Source organism: Geotrypetes seraphini, chromosome 5 (assembly GCF_902459505.1).
Source record: "Geotrypetes seraphini chromosome 5, aGeoSer1.1, whole genome shotgun sequence".
NCBI classification, from domain to species: Eukaryota; Metazoa; Chordata; class Amphibia; order Gymnophiona; family Dermophiidae; genus Geotrypetes; species Geotrypetes seraphini.
The window spans coordinates 124660305-124678467 of NC_047088.1; the positions used below are offsets into that span (position 1 = coordinate 124660305).

At 41.9% G+C, this 18163-nt stretch overlaps 1 protein-coding gene across 1 annotated transcript in view; it reads right to left on the bottom strand.

Moving 5' to 3' along the window:
• TRPM8 (transient receptor potential cation channel subfamily M member 8) overlaps window positions 1-18163 on the bottom strand; it is a 2182726-nt gene that overhangs the window by 1973869 nt on the left and 190694 nt on the right. The window contains 1 exon segment of the mRNA XM_033944097.1: window positions 4990-5063. Coding sequence (XP_033799988.1) covers window positions 4990-5063 — 74 coding nt within the window.

Genomic DNA, 18163 nt, shown 5'->3' on the forward strand with positions numbered 1-18163 from the left:
TAGCTGCGTGTTTCCATACTAACAACAATTTTATAAACAAAATGGCGCCTGTATAAACAAAAGGACGCCAAGACTATCTTAGCCAATCAAATTGTAGAATGACATCGCAAAATTTAAAAATAAAATTATTTGTTGCTAACTACATTTTAAAGGAAATGTATCACCCGTATTTAGACGATATCCTTAAAGTATTCAAATAATCTTAGATGGTTATAAGAAATATACATAACTTGCCTGTGGTGTAGCTGCATGTTTCTTTGCTAGCAATAATTTTGTGAGCAAAATGGCGCCCGTATTTAAACAGGACGCTGCAATATGACTCATAGAATTTAAAGATGAGATATATTTATTTTAAATAAAACATTAAGACATTGTTAACTTGTTTAGATAATATGTGAAATATAAGTACTGAAAGAGAACTTCCAAAATTAAAATACTCCTACTAACAAAAAACGGAAGAAACAAAAATCAGAAAAAAGCATGCCATTCAATGTGGCTGTTTAAACCATAAGGTTCTAATGAATGTAATCTGGATATCCACAGTTGTTCACGGCGTAAAAGTTGTTTGTTTCGATCTCCTCCCCTGATGAACTTGGGAATATGGTCGATTAACCCAACATTTAAATTGATGAAATTTATGTTGAAGTTCAGAACAGTGAGCAACTAAAGGTGCTTCTTTTGAGGTTGGAACGATGTTCAGTTAATCTTATCTTGAAACTTCTAATAGTTTTCCCTACGTATATTTTGTTGCAGGGACATATAAGAAGGTAAACAATATAAGTACTATTGCAATTACTAAAAAAAAAGCTAAAAATATTTGAAAGATTTATACAGAGTTTTTGTACCCCGATTGTTCATAACTTTATTGATTGTGATCTAGGGGTTTTTTGAGGTCTTTTTTCCTCTGTTTTAAATACATTATATACCATACAAACTGTTACACGTTCATCGATTGAGATTTATGAGCACACAATGTTGATTTTACCGAAAAGGCACAATTTACAACATAGTTGGGGCTGTTGGGACATTTGCACTGATCTATTTTTTCCAAGGTGTAGATTTCAAAATTAAATTGTCTTGTAACAAAAAATCTTTCTGTATAATGAGCGGTGATGCTGACCAAAATTATAAACTCCTTATCCTAAATGCATCCCTCTTTGTAAAGAGAATTATTGTGACCCCTGTCACTTAGGACATGCTGAAGCTCTACTGAAAGCTAACGCCAAGTATGCGATAGAATGTGTGGGGTTGAATACCAGCCTGCATACCAGCCGGTGCACATGTGACTAACTAGGAAATTCTCTTTTTGTGACAGTTGGGTTTTGTGGATAATTAAGCTTTCAGCGGTAATTATGCAAAAAAACTCTTTTAATTTTATACATTATGATATTAATTTTGCGGCTCTGTATGTGGATGGTGAACAAGTACACGGAAACCTCTACATCCCGACATTGATAATAGAAATTGTGTGAGAGAAAATATGCAAATGGTTCAAGCAACCGTTAAATATCTGTTGGTTGATCATCAGTAGATTTACAAAGGTTATGTACAGATTTACATTTACATTTACATGGAAATCTTAATTGGAATTTAGCTCTTAACACATTCAAAAATTGTCTCATTTTGAAAAACCATTTTCACCTGGTTTGTTATTTTTGAGACATCTGGAAATATTCAGCCTATAAAAGAGCCTAAGGAGTGATTCTTTCTCCTGGTTGAACAACTTATAACTTCATCCCCAGAAGTTTCCAGGATTCCGGTTACTTGAAGATAGTTTATTAAGCAGGACTTTGGCTTTTTTCCTATAGCGCATGAACTTTCATATAGCGCTGGTATACTATTTTCTGGGGTTGTTAAAGTATCACCTGTAGATACACATTTTGCTTTTCTTTTTCATATCCCTTTGTCTCTTTGGGTTTCTTTCTTAAAAAAGGCTTGGGTGGTCCTTAAAGAATCTCTTGAGGCTGGGATCTCTTTCTTTTAACAGCTCTTCTAATCACAGCCTGTCCTGACCCGGCCTGCTCTGTAGAATGGTTTAATTTATTTAGAACAGTTGTTGCGACATGACCCATGACATCTTGGCTATGTTTTTTGGTGGCTCCTTTCACATGTGGTATAATCATTTCAAAATCCCTTCTCAAAAGTGGTACTGCTTTATTGAAGAGATTCCAAAATACACCACCTACACAGGTGCCATACATGACCTGTGATATCCTGCTTGTGCTGTATAATAACTTTTGAATACTTTGGGGTCTCCGTAATATTTAGTCACCCACATTTTAAAAAACAACAGTCTTCCGTGGTCGCAAGTAAAGCTTAAGGATCACCTTCCCCTAACAAAATGAGACATTCCTTTTTTGATCCTTTATTTCAAAAGTAATGGTGTCAATGTGCTGCTTGTACACAGGTTTATCATATGCTGACCCTATAGTTGGAACACAGTGCAATAGTTGTACAAAATGGTCATCTACTAACTGGTGCTCTACAGAAATGAGTATCACCCTCTGCAGAAAAAACAGACTTATCCTCTGATTTTACACAAATTAATCGCTGTTGGGAGTCTATTTTCTTGATTCATGCTTTCCAATAACCTCCCCATGGTCGCATAATATCCTTTCTGGATTGTAAGTTGGTGTAGTATTTCTACCAGCCCAACTTCCCACAGCCCCTAGCTATTTGTATGGTAAAATTAGAGTTGGTATTATGAGGATATACAACTGCCGAAGCATTGCTAGGCAGTAGCCACCATCCTTCTTTTTTCTCTGTGTTGTTTCAAAAGACAGTATAAGATGTCATGAATCTCCGATGCCTTCACCCCTTCCATTTTACGAAAAAAAATTTGTTCTTACCCCCACCGTTATCTATACAAGTTTTTCAATATTCTGTAGTAGACTTTTCTTCAGGATAAAAAAACCTTAGTTATCATAATCTTGTATCTTGTATTTCTCACTTGTCCAAGTTTGCTCATAACCTTTCTCAAATTTTCCTTTAGCTTTTCACTATCTGCAAATAGTTTGAGGGTGTCACATCTATATGCCTCGCCTGTATCGTATTTTCTGGTACATTTACCCTGTTTTCGCTGACATCAAAACGCTGACATCAAAACGTGCATTTCTGGTATGTCAGTCATACCCATTTCTGCTGACATCTTCAGAAAGTACATTTCTAGTGATGTAGGCAGGGGGCATTTCTGTGGGAGGGGTGGAGCATGAGTGCAGACTAGGCAGGGCCTGGATGGGAGTGGGTGTGGTATGGTTGGGGTTTGGGTAAAAGTAGATGGGGGCATGGGTGAGAGTGGGCAGGATTTGGGTGTAGAGTGGGTGTGGTAAGGGCAGAGAATGGGCGTGGTTTAACCCAGAAATGAACGCTGATATGGTCAATCCTTATTTGATAGCTCTCAATCATTTGACATGAGATGTGCCCATTATACTACTGTTTGATTTTCTGGTTTTAAATCAAAACAGATTACCAAGGATCAGCTAATAAATATGAGAGACATATTAATAAATGAATATGAGGTATAAACCGATATAAAATCATCTAGAGGCAAAGCATACCATCCAAAATAAATAAAACATATGTGTAAAGTTAAAAAGGGTTAAAAGCCATGATAATAAATACATTAGGATTTAGCAAACAAACTACATTAGATAAAACTTGAATTGGAGGTTAAAACATGTTATTAAAACACTACAGGCAAACAGTATTACATTGAATATTCCCGAGTGCTATTCAAAGCGCACAAATTTAACAAAACAAACAATTTGACAGTTTGTGGATGAAACGAAAATAAAATGGAAGATCAAGATGTATGAAAGTATTACTCCAATTTGGAAGGAACTTCATTGGCTCCTAATTCGCACTGAAAACTGATACTTCTGGTTATTTGTTTGATAGAACTTTGAGATCTGATGATGGTTCCAACTGTCAAGGACCACTATCTGGGAAAACAATCTGCCTATAGAATTACAAGATAAACAAATTACAAAATAATCTAAATACATGCCTTTTTCTTGTCTGATAAATATTTGAGTGCTGTTTTTTTAATGAGATCATGAGAGGCATTATTGATATGATATCCAGATCTCAAATTGGATGTTTCATGGAACATACACAAAAATTTAGTAGTGACCACTTTTGAAACAGTCGTCTATCTTTTGGTTTCAAAAATGGCCATTTCTTAGATGTGTCTTTATGAAACATTTTTTAGAAGAACAATGGGAGCATGCAGTAAACTTTATATAAAAATGCTCAGGTACACATCAAATCATAACCCCTTATAGTGTATGGTGTGCCCTCTAAAACCCAACTATACACCATCCCAATAGCCCTTATGACTGCAGTTTTGTAAAATCCACCATATGTGCAATAGTTAGCATGCACCGCCCACTAGGCTATTCCAGAAATCTGCTTGCTGCTCTTCTTGAACTGGCTATAATATCTGAAGCTATTATATAGGTAGGTATGTACATCTTTGGGGAGTGGCCACTGGGGGAGTGGGGGTTCATCCTTCCAAGCATCCAAATTGTGCCATGGATGTTTTCTGAATCGTATGATTATAGCAGAAAAATTTCCAATTTATAATTCCACCTTAGTCCTCTAACATACCCCCCTTCAGAATCGGACACATTCTACTATAGAAATCCATCTAGAAATGGGTTTCTAAAATAGCGAATTGAAGTTTCATTTGGTCTTGATATCCTACTTTAATTACCAAAGTGTATTGTAAAAATGAGGTAAAAGTGAGATAAACTAGAAAAGAAAATAAAAAGAATGGGAAATAAGAGGGAAGGGTATATATCAGATATGTCTAATATATGGAAGGGTTGATGAGAAAAATGCCACTTTATGCCACTTTTAGGACATTTTTTGTGATGTTTGTTATCTTATTTTATGGTGTGCTTTGAAGAAACCTTTTGGTGCTGTGTATAAGCATAATACAAGAATGCAGGCTATGTTCAAAATTAAAAGAAGAGTATTTCTACTCACGTTGCCCTTGGGTCTTTAGTGAAGAAGACACACTCTCGCTTTTTAAAATGTTCTTCAATAAATTTCACAGAATCCTTAAAAAATTTTAGAAAACAAGATCAAATACCAAGTATAATCTAAAAAACTGCAGTAGAAACAATACAGAAACTAAGAGAAATCACATGGAAACAATTCTATAACTAGACACCTCCATTTAGTGCCTTCTCTAAAACTAAACCTAGACACCTAGCATAAACCAGTATTTTTATACCTAACATTTAGGACCACATTTAACTAGTCAAATCATTGCTGGCTCCCGACGCTCATAGGAACCGCGATGAATGGTCCACAAAGCTCACAACACTCATTGAGTTTCTATGAGCGTTGGGAGCAGTGTGGGTCACTCAGCGCATCTCTTTGCACTAGGAACTGCTAGCGAAGTTTGGTAGAAGATGGGGTTAGTGGACAGCAATTACAGTATAGATATAACATTCAGATTTACAAATACAGACTTACCCCCTCTTCTTTGAAACTACACTAGCAGTTTCTAGAACGCTGAATGGCCCGCGCTGCTCCCGATGCTCATAGAAACTCAATGAGTGTTGTGAGCTTTGTGGACCATTCATCGCGGCTCTCTGCACTAGAAACTGGTAGAAGACGGGGTTAGTGGATATAGGGTGGTTTAAATTGCAGTATTTTCAGTATAGAGATAACATGGAGGTGAAATCGTTTTTGCAAGTTGGTGCATCTTTGTTGTCAGAGAATGTGGTAGTGATTCAGGTTATATTTGCAGTTGCATGCGAGTTTCAGTGAGATTCCGTTTGGGTTCCATCCATCCGGGGAGTAGATGTGGGTCTTCAAGGATTTGTAAAGAGGAAGGTTTTCACTGCTTTCCTGAAGTACCACATTCTGGACAGCGTCTTAGGGCTATCTAAGACATGAGTGAACAGCCTGGTGGCAGGACCAGTCATTTTTCTGTTTGAGTGATCGGTTGGGAACATAATTTTGTACTTTTGTGTCATTTTGTGGAAAGTCTTTAAAGGCGCATCATTTTTGGATAGGCATGGTCATGGAAGCCCAAGTTTTTTAGGAGTTAGATTGCGATATTTGTATATGGGAAAGTGTTTTTGCGGTGAAACCCACTAGTAGAGAGCTGCAGTAATCTAAGCGGGATAGTACAAACGCGTATAGTAGCTGGGCAAAATTGTTTTCTGAAAAGTAAGCACAGATGCACTTTAGTTGGTGGAGGTACTAGAAGGATGAAGACAATAAATTTGATACACGGTCTGGGAGCAACAGGTTTGAGTCAAGAAAGAGATGGGCGAGGAGTCCTTATGTATCCAGAGAAGTTCTGTTTTTGACGTGTTGAGCTGTAGTTTATTTGAAATCATCCAATTTTTTTCTGTTAGTTAGTTAGTAGAGTTTTTCATTTGTACATCTCGGTGTTGAAGGTAGAGCTGTATATCATCTGCGTACAAGTGTATTTTGATTTGGTACTTTACTGGTTTGGCATATAAGCTTAAAGAGGAGTGGGTTTTGGTTCTGATAAGGAGGGTTCCAGTAGTATTTTCTGACCTTTCATTTAAGAAGGAGGAGAACCATGCCAGTGTGATATTCCGATAGAGTGTAGTCTGGATAGGAGGAGTGAGTGATCGTTGGTATCAAAGGAAGTGCATCTTTCCCCTCATTAAGGATTTTCCTTAATGAGGGGAAACACCGTTTCTGTACTATGGTGTTTCCTGAATTGGAAGTTTGCTTCCATGAAGTCTCGTAGTTTTCTAGTATTTTTGAGATAAGTAGGAGATTTATAGCTGCTTGGAATGTCCGGTTTTTAAAGGATACTATAGCAAATTTCCAGCTCTAGAGGTATTACGCGACAAAAGCATGCAGACAAATCCATGAAGACAAATGTGCGCAAGACAATTAAGTGCAAAGACTATAGAACGCAATGACAATTGCATGCAACGACAAATCAATTCAGCGCAACAATTCAGCACAGCACGACAATTGAGCAAACCACAAAATGGCGGAGAACACAATCACATGTACATTCACGTTCACGTAAACTTCACGGTGTTTTGCAAGTGAACTATGGTTCAAAGCCTCTTTGTTCTTTGAATATATGCCTTCCTTTCGCTGCCATTTTAAGTAAAGAGCTAGAACTTGCCTTCCAAATTTCTTAATTTGCAGGTAACGTTGAAAGCTATAACAACAAAAGCGTGCAACAAAATCGCTAGATAAGCGAGGGTATAATAAAACGCTAAGCGCGCTTAAGATTCGTCATTTGTGCACTAACATAATTTCGGTTTCTATGTGCGCTAGTGAATTGCAATATAAACGAGTGTAGTCCACTGTAGAAAAACGCGACTACATGCAAATGCTGAACACTGAGCGCACATGCGCAGATCAAAGTTTCTTCGTTCATGCACCCGCATAATTTCACCTCCTTTGGGGCTTGTAAGATGCGTGCTAATGAATTGAAAGATAAACGAGTGTAGCAACTAATGGGGCGCTGTAGAAAGTGCAGATTAAAGTTTTGACGTTCGTGCACATTGAAAAATGGTTCATAGTCGGATGCGCGCATTATATTTGTGTATTGTTAATGTATAAATTCCTATACCCTACTGTGTTACTTAGCACCTGGATACTAGCACTCTCCTGCTTTTCATTGAAGGACTAAAATATTACGCTACACTGACCGAAATGTGCCAGGAAACCACTGACAAATAAAGTCACCAGACATCAAAGGTAGGGAAAATGATTATAGTGATTGAAATGTGTCAGGTTTGAGAAAGGAAAGACATTAAATGTGAATTTTGAGGCTTGCAAGAAGTACTTGAAGGATGAGAAGCTATCTTATTCAAGAAATTACAATAGATGCTGGCACTGTCATCTTGAAATAAAGACACTGAATCATTTGTTGGTCTACTGATCTTTAATCTTTAACTTTTGGAGATCAATACGTCACTTTTTAAATATAAAAGCTGATTATTGGTTATTATGACTACCCATGCAAATGGTTATCAAGAACTGGGATACACTTAATGTCTCCTGTTGTTGGAAATCAAAAATTATGTGTAAGAATAAGCTATGTACTTTAACATGGGGGTCAAGTGACAAATTTTATTAATACTTATTAATTGAATTATGCTTATATTTTCCTGTTTTTCTTGCACATCCATAACGGGTGTGTGTACTATTTAGTGATTACAAGGGTGATTTATGATATTAATTTTATGTATCATTTAAAGCTCTTTCTGCTTGTTCTCAAATTTGGGTAGGAGGGAGAGGGGGAAAACATATTCTAGGATTGATTGTAAGTGATGTCTGTATAATTTAATGCAGTTATAGAATTGAAAAGTAATAAAAAAACATTTTTGCATGAGGTAAAAACTCTTATGCCTGCAACTATTAATGTAATGGCCTTCAAGACTCTGAATATTTATAATTTGAGTGTGATCTGGGCTGTGTATCATTTTGCTTCTTCTTAGAGAGCGGATTCCTGCTTTAAAGGTGTTTGCTATTTTTGCTGCTCAGAGTGGGGCTTTATAAAGTCATTTCATAGTATTTTATAAAGAGGTATCGTTGATTGGAGGATATTCATTTTAATTCTGCTAAATCAGAACAGTAGGATAGGGCTTCATGTTATAAAGTTTACTAATGATTATGCTGACAGTGGGGCTTACTGGTTTAAACTTCTTGGCTTGGCTTGTCTACAATTTTTGGGCCTCTAAGGCCACTAAGAAAATTCCAAGTTCCTGAGCAGCTGCATGGTGAACAATTGCTTTTATGGCATTTTTATTTTCACAACTCAAGCCAATCTTGACGTGTTGGAGCAACATGGCCATTGGTTCATGAATGGGACATTTAAAGTTGCATCCCATTTGTTTGTACAAGTCTTTACCATGTGTAGACAATCGTGCACATGGTGTTGCAAAGTAAAACGTGTGCTAAGAAAACTGGTAGAAACAAGAAATACGTTAGCAACATTGACTATTCTGTAAGCTGCCAGCAGAGTATTTCCAAATGCTGCAGTTTCTGGCTGTCTGTTGCCATCTGGGGCAATCGTTGTGACGGAATTGACCACTAACTACAGGGATGATGAGATTGTTCTCTAGGAGTCCCCTTACCACGCTCTCCCCAGCCCTTCAATTCATTACCAAGACACATCCTTCTCCCCATCCTAACATCCACTGCTCTGACATGTGCCAAGTTTGAAGGTTTTTTATGCCGACGAGATAACCCACTCATGCATACTGTACACACTTTGACCTTTTCAAGGTGATGTAGGTAGTGTTTTTCCTTCATGTTGGGCAGGTCAGATGGAACTTATTCAGGGATAGCCAGTGTTAAGCTCCTTCCGTTTCTCCACTATTAATTTCATTTGAAGGGTGTGTTGTATTTGTTTTGAAGTTTCTCATAGCAAAAGTCTTCCCAAAAATGATGACACACTTGAAAAGGTCTATGTCCTCACTTTGCCTGCTGCCTTCAAACATGCAGTGGTTCAGATGCTTCTCCTCACACCCATTGCTCTTAGTCTTCCCTTGTGCTTGTGGGTCAGCTCCTTCTCCTTGCACCCATTGCTGGACCCTTCCTGCCTATCCAACTATTGCCTTGTCTGACATTGATGCCTTGATCCCCCGCCGTCATCTAATACTACCCACACCCATTGCTCTTTTAACTTCCATAAGCCATATGCTTATGGTTTAGCTCCTTCTCCTTGCATCCATTGCTCTTAGAAGCAAGGAAAAATATCGAAGGCCTGCAGAATTAACACATTTATATTTTTCCTTGCTTCTCTATCCTTATACAGCCCCACACATAGGTTTCTCTACTCCACTACCAATTCCAAAGCTCATCAGATAAGTAAGACTCCGAGAGACATTCATAAGAGTAAACAATATAACAGTTGTACATGTTTGTCACATGGGTGCCTGCTGCATATAAATTATCAAGATGGACACAAGATGGACACTTGATTATATAGTTTGTATAATCGTTATTTTGCCCCCTCATGCTCATTGCCTAGCCATAGTGGGAGATGGCACTATGCCTTCCTTTCACATACTCCTGAGTCACATGACATGCTTACACCCTCATAACTAATATGTTGATAGTTTCTCTGTACGTATTTGACCAACCTTCCCTGTGTGTTATTATTTAAAAATAGTACTAGTTTCTTTTGCTCAGACTTTAATCTAGCTACCCCCTATGAGTGTTTCTACAAGCACCAAACCAAGTTGAATTTAGGTCTTATAAATTCCAGGACTCCACAATACTTGAAATGCAACAGAATACCATCAGCATGCAACAGGAATGCCAGTAAAGTGCCTTTTAAGAACCCAGAATGGGTTAAGAAAGGTGCAAACATGATTTTGACAGTCCCAATCAGAAATGACAGTCAAGTGTTGGCCTTTTAAGAACCCAGAATGGGTATATAATTTTGACAGAATCCCAGTCATGAATGTCAGTCAAGTGTTGGCCCCAAAAAATGAGAATCTTCTACATGAATGTTTAGCTCAAAGATTTTATGGTGTTGATATAACGTTTGAACATTTATGTGTTATTACATGTTTCTCACATATGTTACAGGTTAATAAACATTGAACAAGAAATAAATAACCATGGCGTAGATTGTTACTTTCTCACTAACTAAGGTATACAATTTAAACAATGAAATAAACACTATGGATTCATTTAAATTCTTCCCTTGATTTTCAGCTGTTAGGTGAGTTATAAAGACAAGAGTTGATAGGGTAAGAAAGTGAAATAAAGTGATCACATAACAGCTGTACACATCCAATTAAACCTATACATAATTGGGTAATTATTAAAAGTGGTTATGAGAGAGGAAAAAAAGACATGGACAACAATCACTGGATAGGGAATTTTTTTTTTTTTTTATTTATCAAATTTTACATTTTATAAATCAAGTATCCACTTGTACAGAAAGTTGAAGAAAAGCAGAAAAATAATACTCATAGTTAAAATACATAATAATCAACTAAATAAAAATAAATGTTTAGCTTAAATTCAGCTCAAGTCCTCTAAATTAGATCCAAGATGGATGAGGCGGACATATTAACAGATGCTGACAAATATCAAACAAAGTCCCTTAGCTGAGGAAGGATATCATTTATTCAATTGGACCTCGCTTGATTTCCCTTCATCCAGTCGAGTTCCTGAGCTGAACTGGAATGGCTCAAAGAATACATATTTCTTCATATGGTACTGTATTACACATTTGCAAGGGTGTCGTAGGAAAAAGGTTCCTCCAAGAGATATAACACCTGGCTTCATCAAAAGAAACTCTCGCCTTCTTCTCTGGGTTTCCCGTGCCAAATTCTGTGTTTCTCTAAACTAAGTCAAATCAATATGCTTCACAATTCAAATATACTCATTTAACATGTGCATTCGAATGCGTGCTTTCAACATAATATAATCTGTGCTTGACACGTCAATTCAATATGTTTTAGATAACCAATAGCAGCGCAGGAAGGGGAAATCTCATGATAATGATATAAGCTGCGCAAATATGTCATATATGCTTCTGAAGAGGCGTGAGGCGTGTTTAACGGAGTACTTCTCTCTAAATGAGAAATTGCAATTCCCTATCAAGGGCAGGCACAGCAACATCATCCAGAAGGACAGGGCGTGGAGGATGCATGCGCGCTATATTAGATGACTCACTCATGAAAAAAAGCACGGGAACAGGCTCCATGGATATGGTCCATGCTGAGGAATTTGGATAACACTCCAAATTGGTATGTTACAGTAGCCTAAAGGGGGTGTAAGGTTTGCAGTCATAATATCTATGTGAATTAATAGATTTTTTAAAGCATTAACAGTTCTTCACTTCATTTCACACATTACATGCATTTATTTCTTCAGATGACAGTGAGGAGGAGGAGGAGGAGGAGGAAGATGAAGAGGAGGAGGAATCTGCTGTCCCTACCCCTGAGTGCCCCTTCATTCTTCCCCCCTTCCACCTCATCCCAGTCCCATCCCTCTTCCTAACCCCCTTCCACCTCTGCCCAGTCCCGTCCCTCTTCTCAGCCCAGTACCTCCACCCATAGTCCCACCCACCGATGCCCTCTTCCATCCCCATCCAAGATCCCCCTCCGAAAATGCCGCAAACCCAGCCCTGTCCCTTCATTCCCAATTCCTGGTTCACCCTCCTTCCCATGCCTTTGTCAGCCTAGCATTGCTAGCAATCAGCATTTTCAGTTGCCCTAACCAATGTCAACAAAGGCCTATGGGACATTATATCAATCTGACTCTGGAATGTTGATGTACCCTAAGTGCTCCTGCACAGAATGCATATACATTAAGCATCCAGCCAGACTGGATTGTTTATCAAAAAGATAGGCTACTTGAATGGGACAAAAAGCCAGAGACTGATCCCATCTTCCTTATCAATTAAACTAACCATTGTTTCAAACAGTTTACAAATTATAAACAGAAAGATACTGGGAAATAAAATGCTAAGCGTGCATGCGCACTCTTATCCTGTGTTCCCTGAGTCCTGATCTATTGGGATGTGGCCACAAGAGTGCGCAGCGGGCACTCTCTCTCTCTCGCAGCGGGCTTCAACACTTGCAATTACCTGACAAAATTCATTTTTTAGCTATAGCTGCCGCGGCGGCTCCTCTCTCAAACTGCACTTTGAACTAAAAAATTAACTTTGAAAGTGGGCCGATCGCTGCCGATCGCCTCCACGAGTGAGAAGCCGGCCTGAGCATGCCTAGCGCTGGCTGCACGGCCGAGCTGCTTCCGTTGCTGTTCCACGCAACCCCTGCCATCCCTGCCTCCTCCTCCTCCTGCAGATGTGTGCACACAGACGGGCGGCCGGCCTGCAGACAGAGGAGAGAAGAAAAATAGCATGGCTGTTGCTTTAGCTTTAGCACAGGGTTGATTTTTAAGTAAAATAAAGTGTTTAAAAGATGCATTACCTCTGGCAAATACATCAATATCAACTTCGACCAGCTGTAGCCAAGCGAAAAATTGAGAAGAAGGTAGAGAAAATTCAGATTGCATTTGAGAGAAGGGTTTACATTGACCAGAGGAAGGATGCACAAAGGCACTAATATCTCAACCACATTGCCATGGATGAGAGCCTGATCACCAAGGGAAGGCTTGCCTTTGACCTGGCCATCTACGCCCGCATGAGTTATCCAGGTGACGTTCAGGAAAATAGCATAGTCTAGCACAAAGTCAATCCTAAACCTCTCCAGATAAGTTATCAGGATCGCAGCTAAATATCTATGCTTTTGGCATCTCACAGTTCTATCCAGATATTCAGCGGACAGCCACTGATTAAATACTGCTACTGAATATCCAGATTATTTTCAGCTGTAGAGGCTGGCATTAAAAAAAATGTGCAGACCAGAATGCGGGAAGGGAAAGGACGTGCTGCACAGGGAGGGGGGAATAAATGCTGCTGATGCATAGGGGGCAGGGAGAGAGACACATACAAAGAAAGGCAGACAGACAGCGGGAGGGAGAAAGGAAGGAAGGACACAGGGGCAGGAAGAGAGACAGAAAGAAAGACAGACATATTCTAGCATCCGTTAGAATGGACAGGGGGAGCAGGCAAGGGGGTGGTGGTGGACAGCCGAGGAAAAAGAAAGACAGAAATACAGAAATACAGAAACAGGCTAAGGAGAGAGAGAGAAAGAAATAAATACAGACACACACACACACAAACACATAAGGTTCAGAATAAGATTCCAAGCTATAAAATCCTCCTCTCTGCAACACCCCTGCCTCTCTCTCTATCTCTAGAACCCACCTTTCTCTCTCTCATGGAACATCACACTTCTCTGTCTCATCATCACGCTTCTCTTTCCTCTTTCTTTGTCTGTCCTCTCTCATTCACAGGAGCACAGAAGCAGTCTCTGTGTTCACTCTGTATTGGTAAAGTTTGTGTCTTTTTAAAGATTGCCTTTCTGTATTTCTATTCTTTTATGCAATCACTTCTGGCTGTGCTTGTCATTTGATTCTACTTCCTAATTAACCTTCTGTGAAGGCATTGAACCCAGGACCTGGCGTCTGCAAGGGCACTTTACCCTAACCCCATCCTTACATTTTTGGGTGCTTGTCCGTCCTTACAATCTTATCCCCCATTTTACCATTGAAATTTTCCCCCACACCCCTCCTTCCTCTCCCATTCTGTGGAGAGTGGTAAGTGTTCCCCATTCAGATATTTTCAATTTCAAACTGCTCTTTGCCATTGTAGAACACAGAGATATATTGGCATCCACCTCCTCTCCCACCCTATCCTCTGTTTCAACCCCCCATCAAAGCCCCACCTGGTGTCCCACATGCTCAACCCACTCCACTTTGGGACCAACCCCTCACCACCAACCACCCCTATTGCAGCTACCACTATTGTGGTTCATGCCGCCACAAACACAGATCCAGTTCTGTAACAGCAGAGGACATTCAGATGGTGGTGGGAATCCTGAATACAGGTGTGGGAAGCATATAGTGTGGAGGCAGTCCGAACCATCACAGGGGCACTACAGATCATCATGCCCCTCCCATCCGACGAACATTTCCCGCTGTTACTAAGGGAGCTGCACCCTCCTAGAAAAACTTTTAAAAAAAGAAAAAAAACTCCCACCCCTTCTCCCTTCCCCTTCCACACTCCCTCCCCTCCTGCCCTTAACCCTCCTAGAAAAGTACAAAAAAAGAAAAAAACAAACACCCACCCCTCCTCCCTTCCCCTTCCACACTCCCTCTCCTCCTGCCCTTCCCCCTCCTAGAAAAAGTACAAAAAAAGAAAAAACAACTCCCACCCATCCTCTTCCACCCTCTCCTCTTCACCCATCCCCTCCACACTCCCACCCCCTCCACATCCGTTCCCTACTAACCCATCCTTTCACACATAAAGCCATTTCTCCTCCAGCATCAGGACTCGCCTGTGTACCACCATCTCATCTCCCACATCTAGACTCCAATCCTCCTGTCTATCCTTGCTTTTGTCTATCCAGACTGGTGCTTCCTAGCCCTCACAACTGTGCTTTCTTCCCTCTCTAGTCTCCTGTGTTGCAGCAGCTTGAGTAGCCACCACTCATCTCCAGCCATCTCTCCTCCAGCTTCAGGACTCATCTTCCGGTCAGATGTCTGGACTCTACATGCCAGCTCTCCTTTGATTATCAGAAATATGAGATATCATATCTATGATACTTTTAAAAGGAAACTACTGTGTACAGGATAAATGCACACTGTAGTTCTTATCTGCCATAACTGCCAAGTGGATCTCATTTTACCCATTCTTGTACCAATATGTCTTCATGATGCTTGAACTATTACCGTGGTTAAATCTAGGTAGGCTTGTTTACAGAGCTTTTTAATAGATCAGAACACTAATCCAACCTACCCAGTTAAGTTTAAATTAGATACAATGTAGAGAGGTGTTATGTTATCATCTTTCCTTTCATGACCACAAAATGTAATTGCTCTATTTTGTAAAAAAAAAAATAAAAATGTTAAACTACCTACCATTAATAAAACAGGTCTCCTGACATAATAGCATGAAAATAATCTTTTTCAGGAGGTATAAAACCCCTCTCCCCAAATGCACTCCTTCATTTCCTCATGCTGCCATGCTCATGGATCCTCCGCCCAGTAGAGGACATTCAGACAGTGGTGATAATATTGAATATGGGTGTGGGCATCATCCTGTTCTAGGAGATGTACATCACAGGATAGGTGTTATGTGATCATCTTTCCTTTCATAACCTTTGCTGTATTTTGTACAAAATACAGATAAACTACCTACCATTAGTAAAACAGGGAAACAGGTCTCCTGAAGTAATAGCATGAGAATAATCTTTTATCCCAGGACAAGCAGGCATGATATTCTCACATGCGGAAGCATTTTCAAGCAAACTTGATTGAAGATTTAAGTTTGCTCTGCTGCTCCACGCATGCGTGCCTTCCTGCTCCACTAGGGGGTGCATCCCCTCGTGGTCTCCAGTTCAAAATTTTCCGCGAGCCTAGAAGCCGTGTTTTTCAGGCTCTGCCCCAACTGCCTGCGATTTTTTCTTGTTTTTTCACGATTAAGTCGCTGTGCACGAATTCTTTACCTTTTTACTTGATTCCTGCTTCGTTTTCAACGACCCGGAGGCTTCCGGGTCCCCGTGGCCGCGTGGCTAATCGAGCCACGGCTACTTTCGATTTAATGTCCCGGCCTTTGACCGGCTTTAAAAAGTGCACCCGGTGCGAGCGGCTTCTTTCTCTCACAGATCCGCATCGCCGGTGCATCCTCTGTCTGGGGGCGGCTCATCCAACCGACTCCTGCCCCCAGTGCGCTATTTTCCAAAACCGGGCCCTCCGCCGAAGAAAAGCCCGCATGGCGGATCTCTTCACCCCGGACCAACCCTCCACCTCGGCCTCGAGGTCGGCCCCGGGCCCCGGCCTTGACCTCAGCCCCGGATACCTCGGCATCGCCTCGAGACTCGACCCCGAAGTCCTCGGGACAACAGAAAGCCTCGGCTCCGGGTAAGTCCCCTCTTCCCTCTTCAGGTTCTGTAACAGCGAAGAAGCCAGCCTCAGGGACAACGGCGACGCATGGCGGAAGCCCCATGCTTACAGCCCCGTCTAAGCCCTCCAAGCCTTTGGGCCGTGCCTCCATCACACGGGAATACTCTGATACGAGGTCGCCCCCAGTGGAGCGCACCGAGGCAGTGGACATGCCTTCGATGCTGTCCGTGCCCGTCTTCCAGGACCTACTCCGAGCGATGATCACGTCGGAGCTGTCCACTGTAATGGCCCAGTTTCAATCGGCCTCGACCTCGAATGTGCCAGACCAGCCTGAGCCTTGCACCGAACAACCTCGCCGCATCCCATCCTCCTCGGACTCCTCGCCGAGACGCCCGAGACGTTCCCCCTCCGCAGACCGCCGAGGGGCAAAACGTCGGGCTAGAACAACAGAAACCTCGAACCGCCGTACCTCCAAGAAGGCCCGAGGTTCACCAACTCTACAAGGCCGTTCTCCCACACCTCGTACGGGACCACTAAGGGTGGCTGAGTTATCACTCTCCAAGCCGCGCATCCTCCGAACTCCCCCTCGGACGTATTCTCCGAGGGAGTCCGGATCGAGGTCACCAATCCGACATCGATCGGTACCCCTAACCCCGGCATCGTCTCCGAGGGGCTCCTCGAGACGCCGAAGATCGACACTCTCACAGTGCTTCCCCAGTCTCGGAGCATGGATCAGAGCATGAACCTCGATACTCGAGGGAAGCCTCCCTATCCTTCTCCACCCGACCAAGGTCTCGTTCCCCGACCCCGCACGGGGCCCCGGGGACATCTCGCCCATCCTTCACTCGCTTTGTCCAAGACATGGGCCACGCATTGGACTTAGACCTCCAGTCCGACTCCAGATACTCTAAGGAGTATCTGGCGGAGCTGGATATGCCATCACTGCCCAGAGAGTCCCTTCGCTTACCACCTAACCCGGTACTCCAACAGGCCTTCTTCAGGAACCTGGAGACCCCCTACATGGTCAAGGCCGTACCCTCCAAAATGGAGGCCAAGTACCGCACAGTACCTTACCCGGGATTCGAGCAACCACAGCTCTCCCACCAATCGCTGCTAGTAGAATCCTCCTTGAAAAAGGCTCACCCGTCCCGGGTCTCAGCAGCGGTCCCCCCAGGCCGAGAAGGCCGAACCCTGGACAAGTTCGGCAGGAGACTATACCAAAACGCAATGATGGCCTCTAGGGTGCAAAGCTACACTTTCACCTTCACATCATACCTCAAACACCTCATTGGACTATTGAGAGCCTTTGAGACTGACCTACCGGCCTCCCGGCAGGGAACGTTCAGCCTGCTTTTAGAGTCCCTCTCCAACCTGCGCCTTCATCTATTCCACGCGGCCTACGATGGCTTCGAACTCTCCTCCAGAGAAGCAGCCTTCGCTATCGCCATGCGCCGACTAGCTTGGCTGCGCCTGGTCGACATGGACCCCAACTTACAGGACCGGTTGGCTAACCTCCCCTGCGTGGGAAAGGAATTGTTCGATGACACTATCGAGGCGGCGACAAAACGCCTCTCCGAACATGAACGCTCGTTTGCCTCCCTTGTCCGGCAAAAGCCCAAACCGCCAGCGTCCAGGCCATACAGGGCCCCTCCGCGCCGCTACCCACAAAAGTCCACCCCTGCTTTCTCGCGGCCCCCACCCAGAC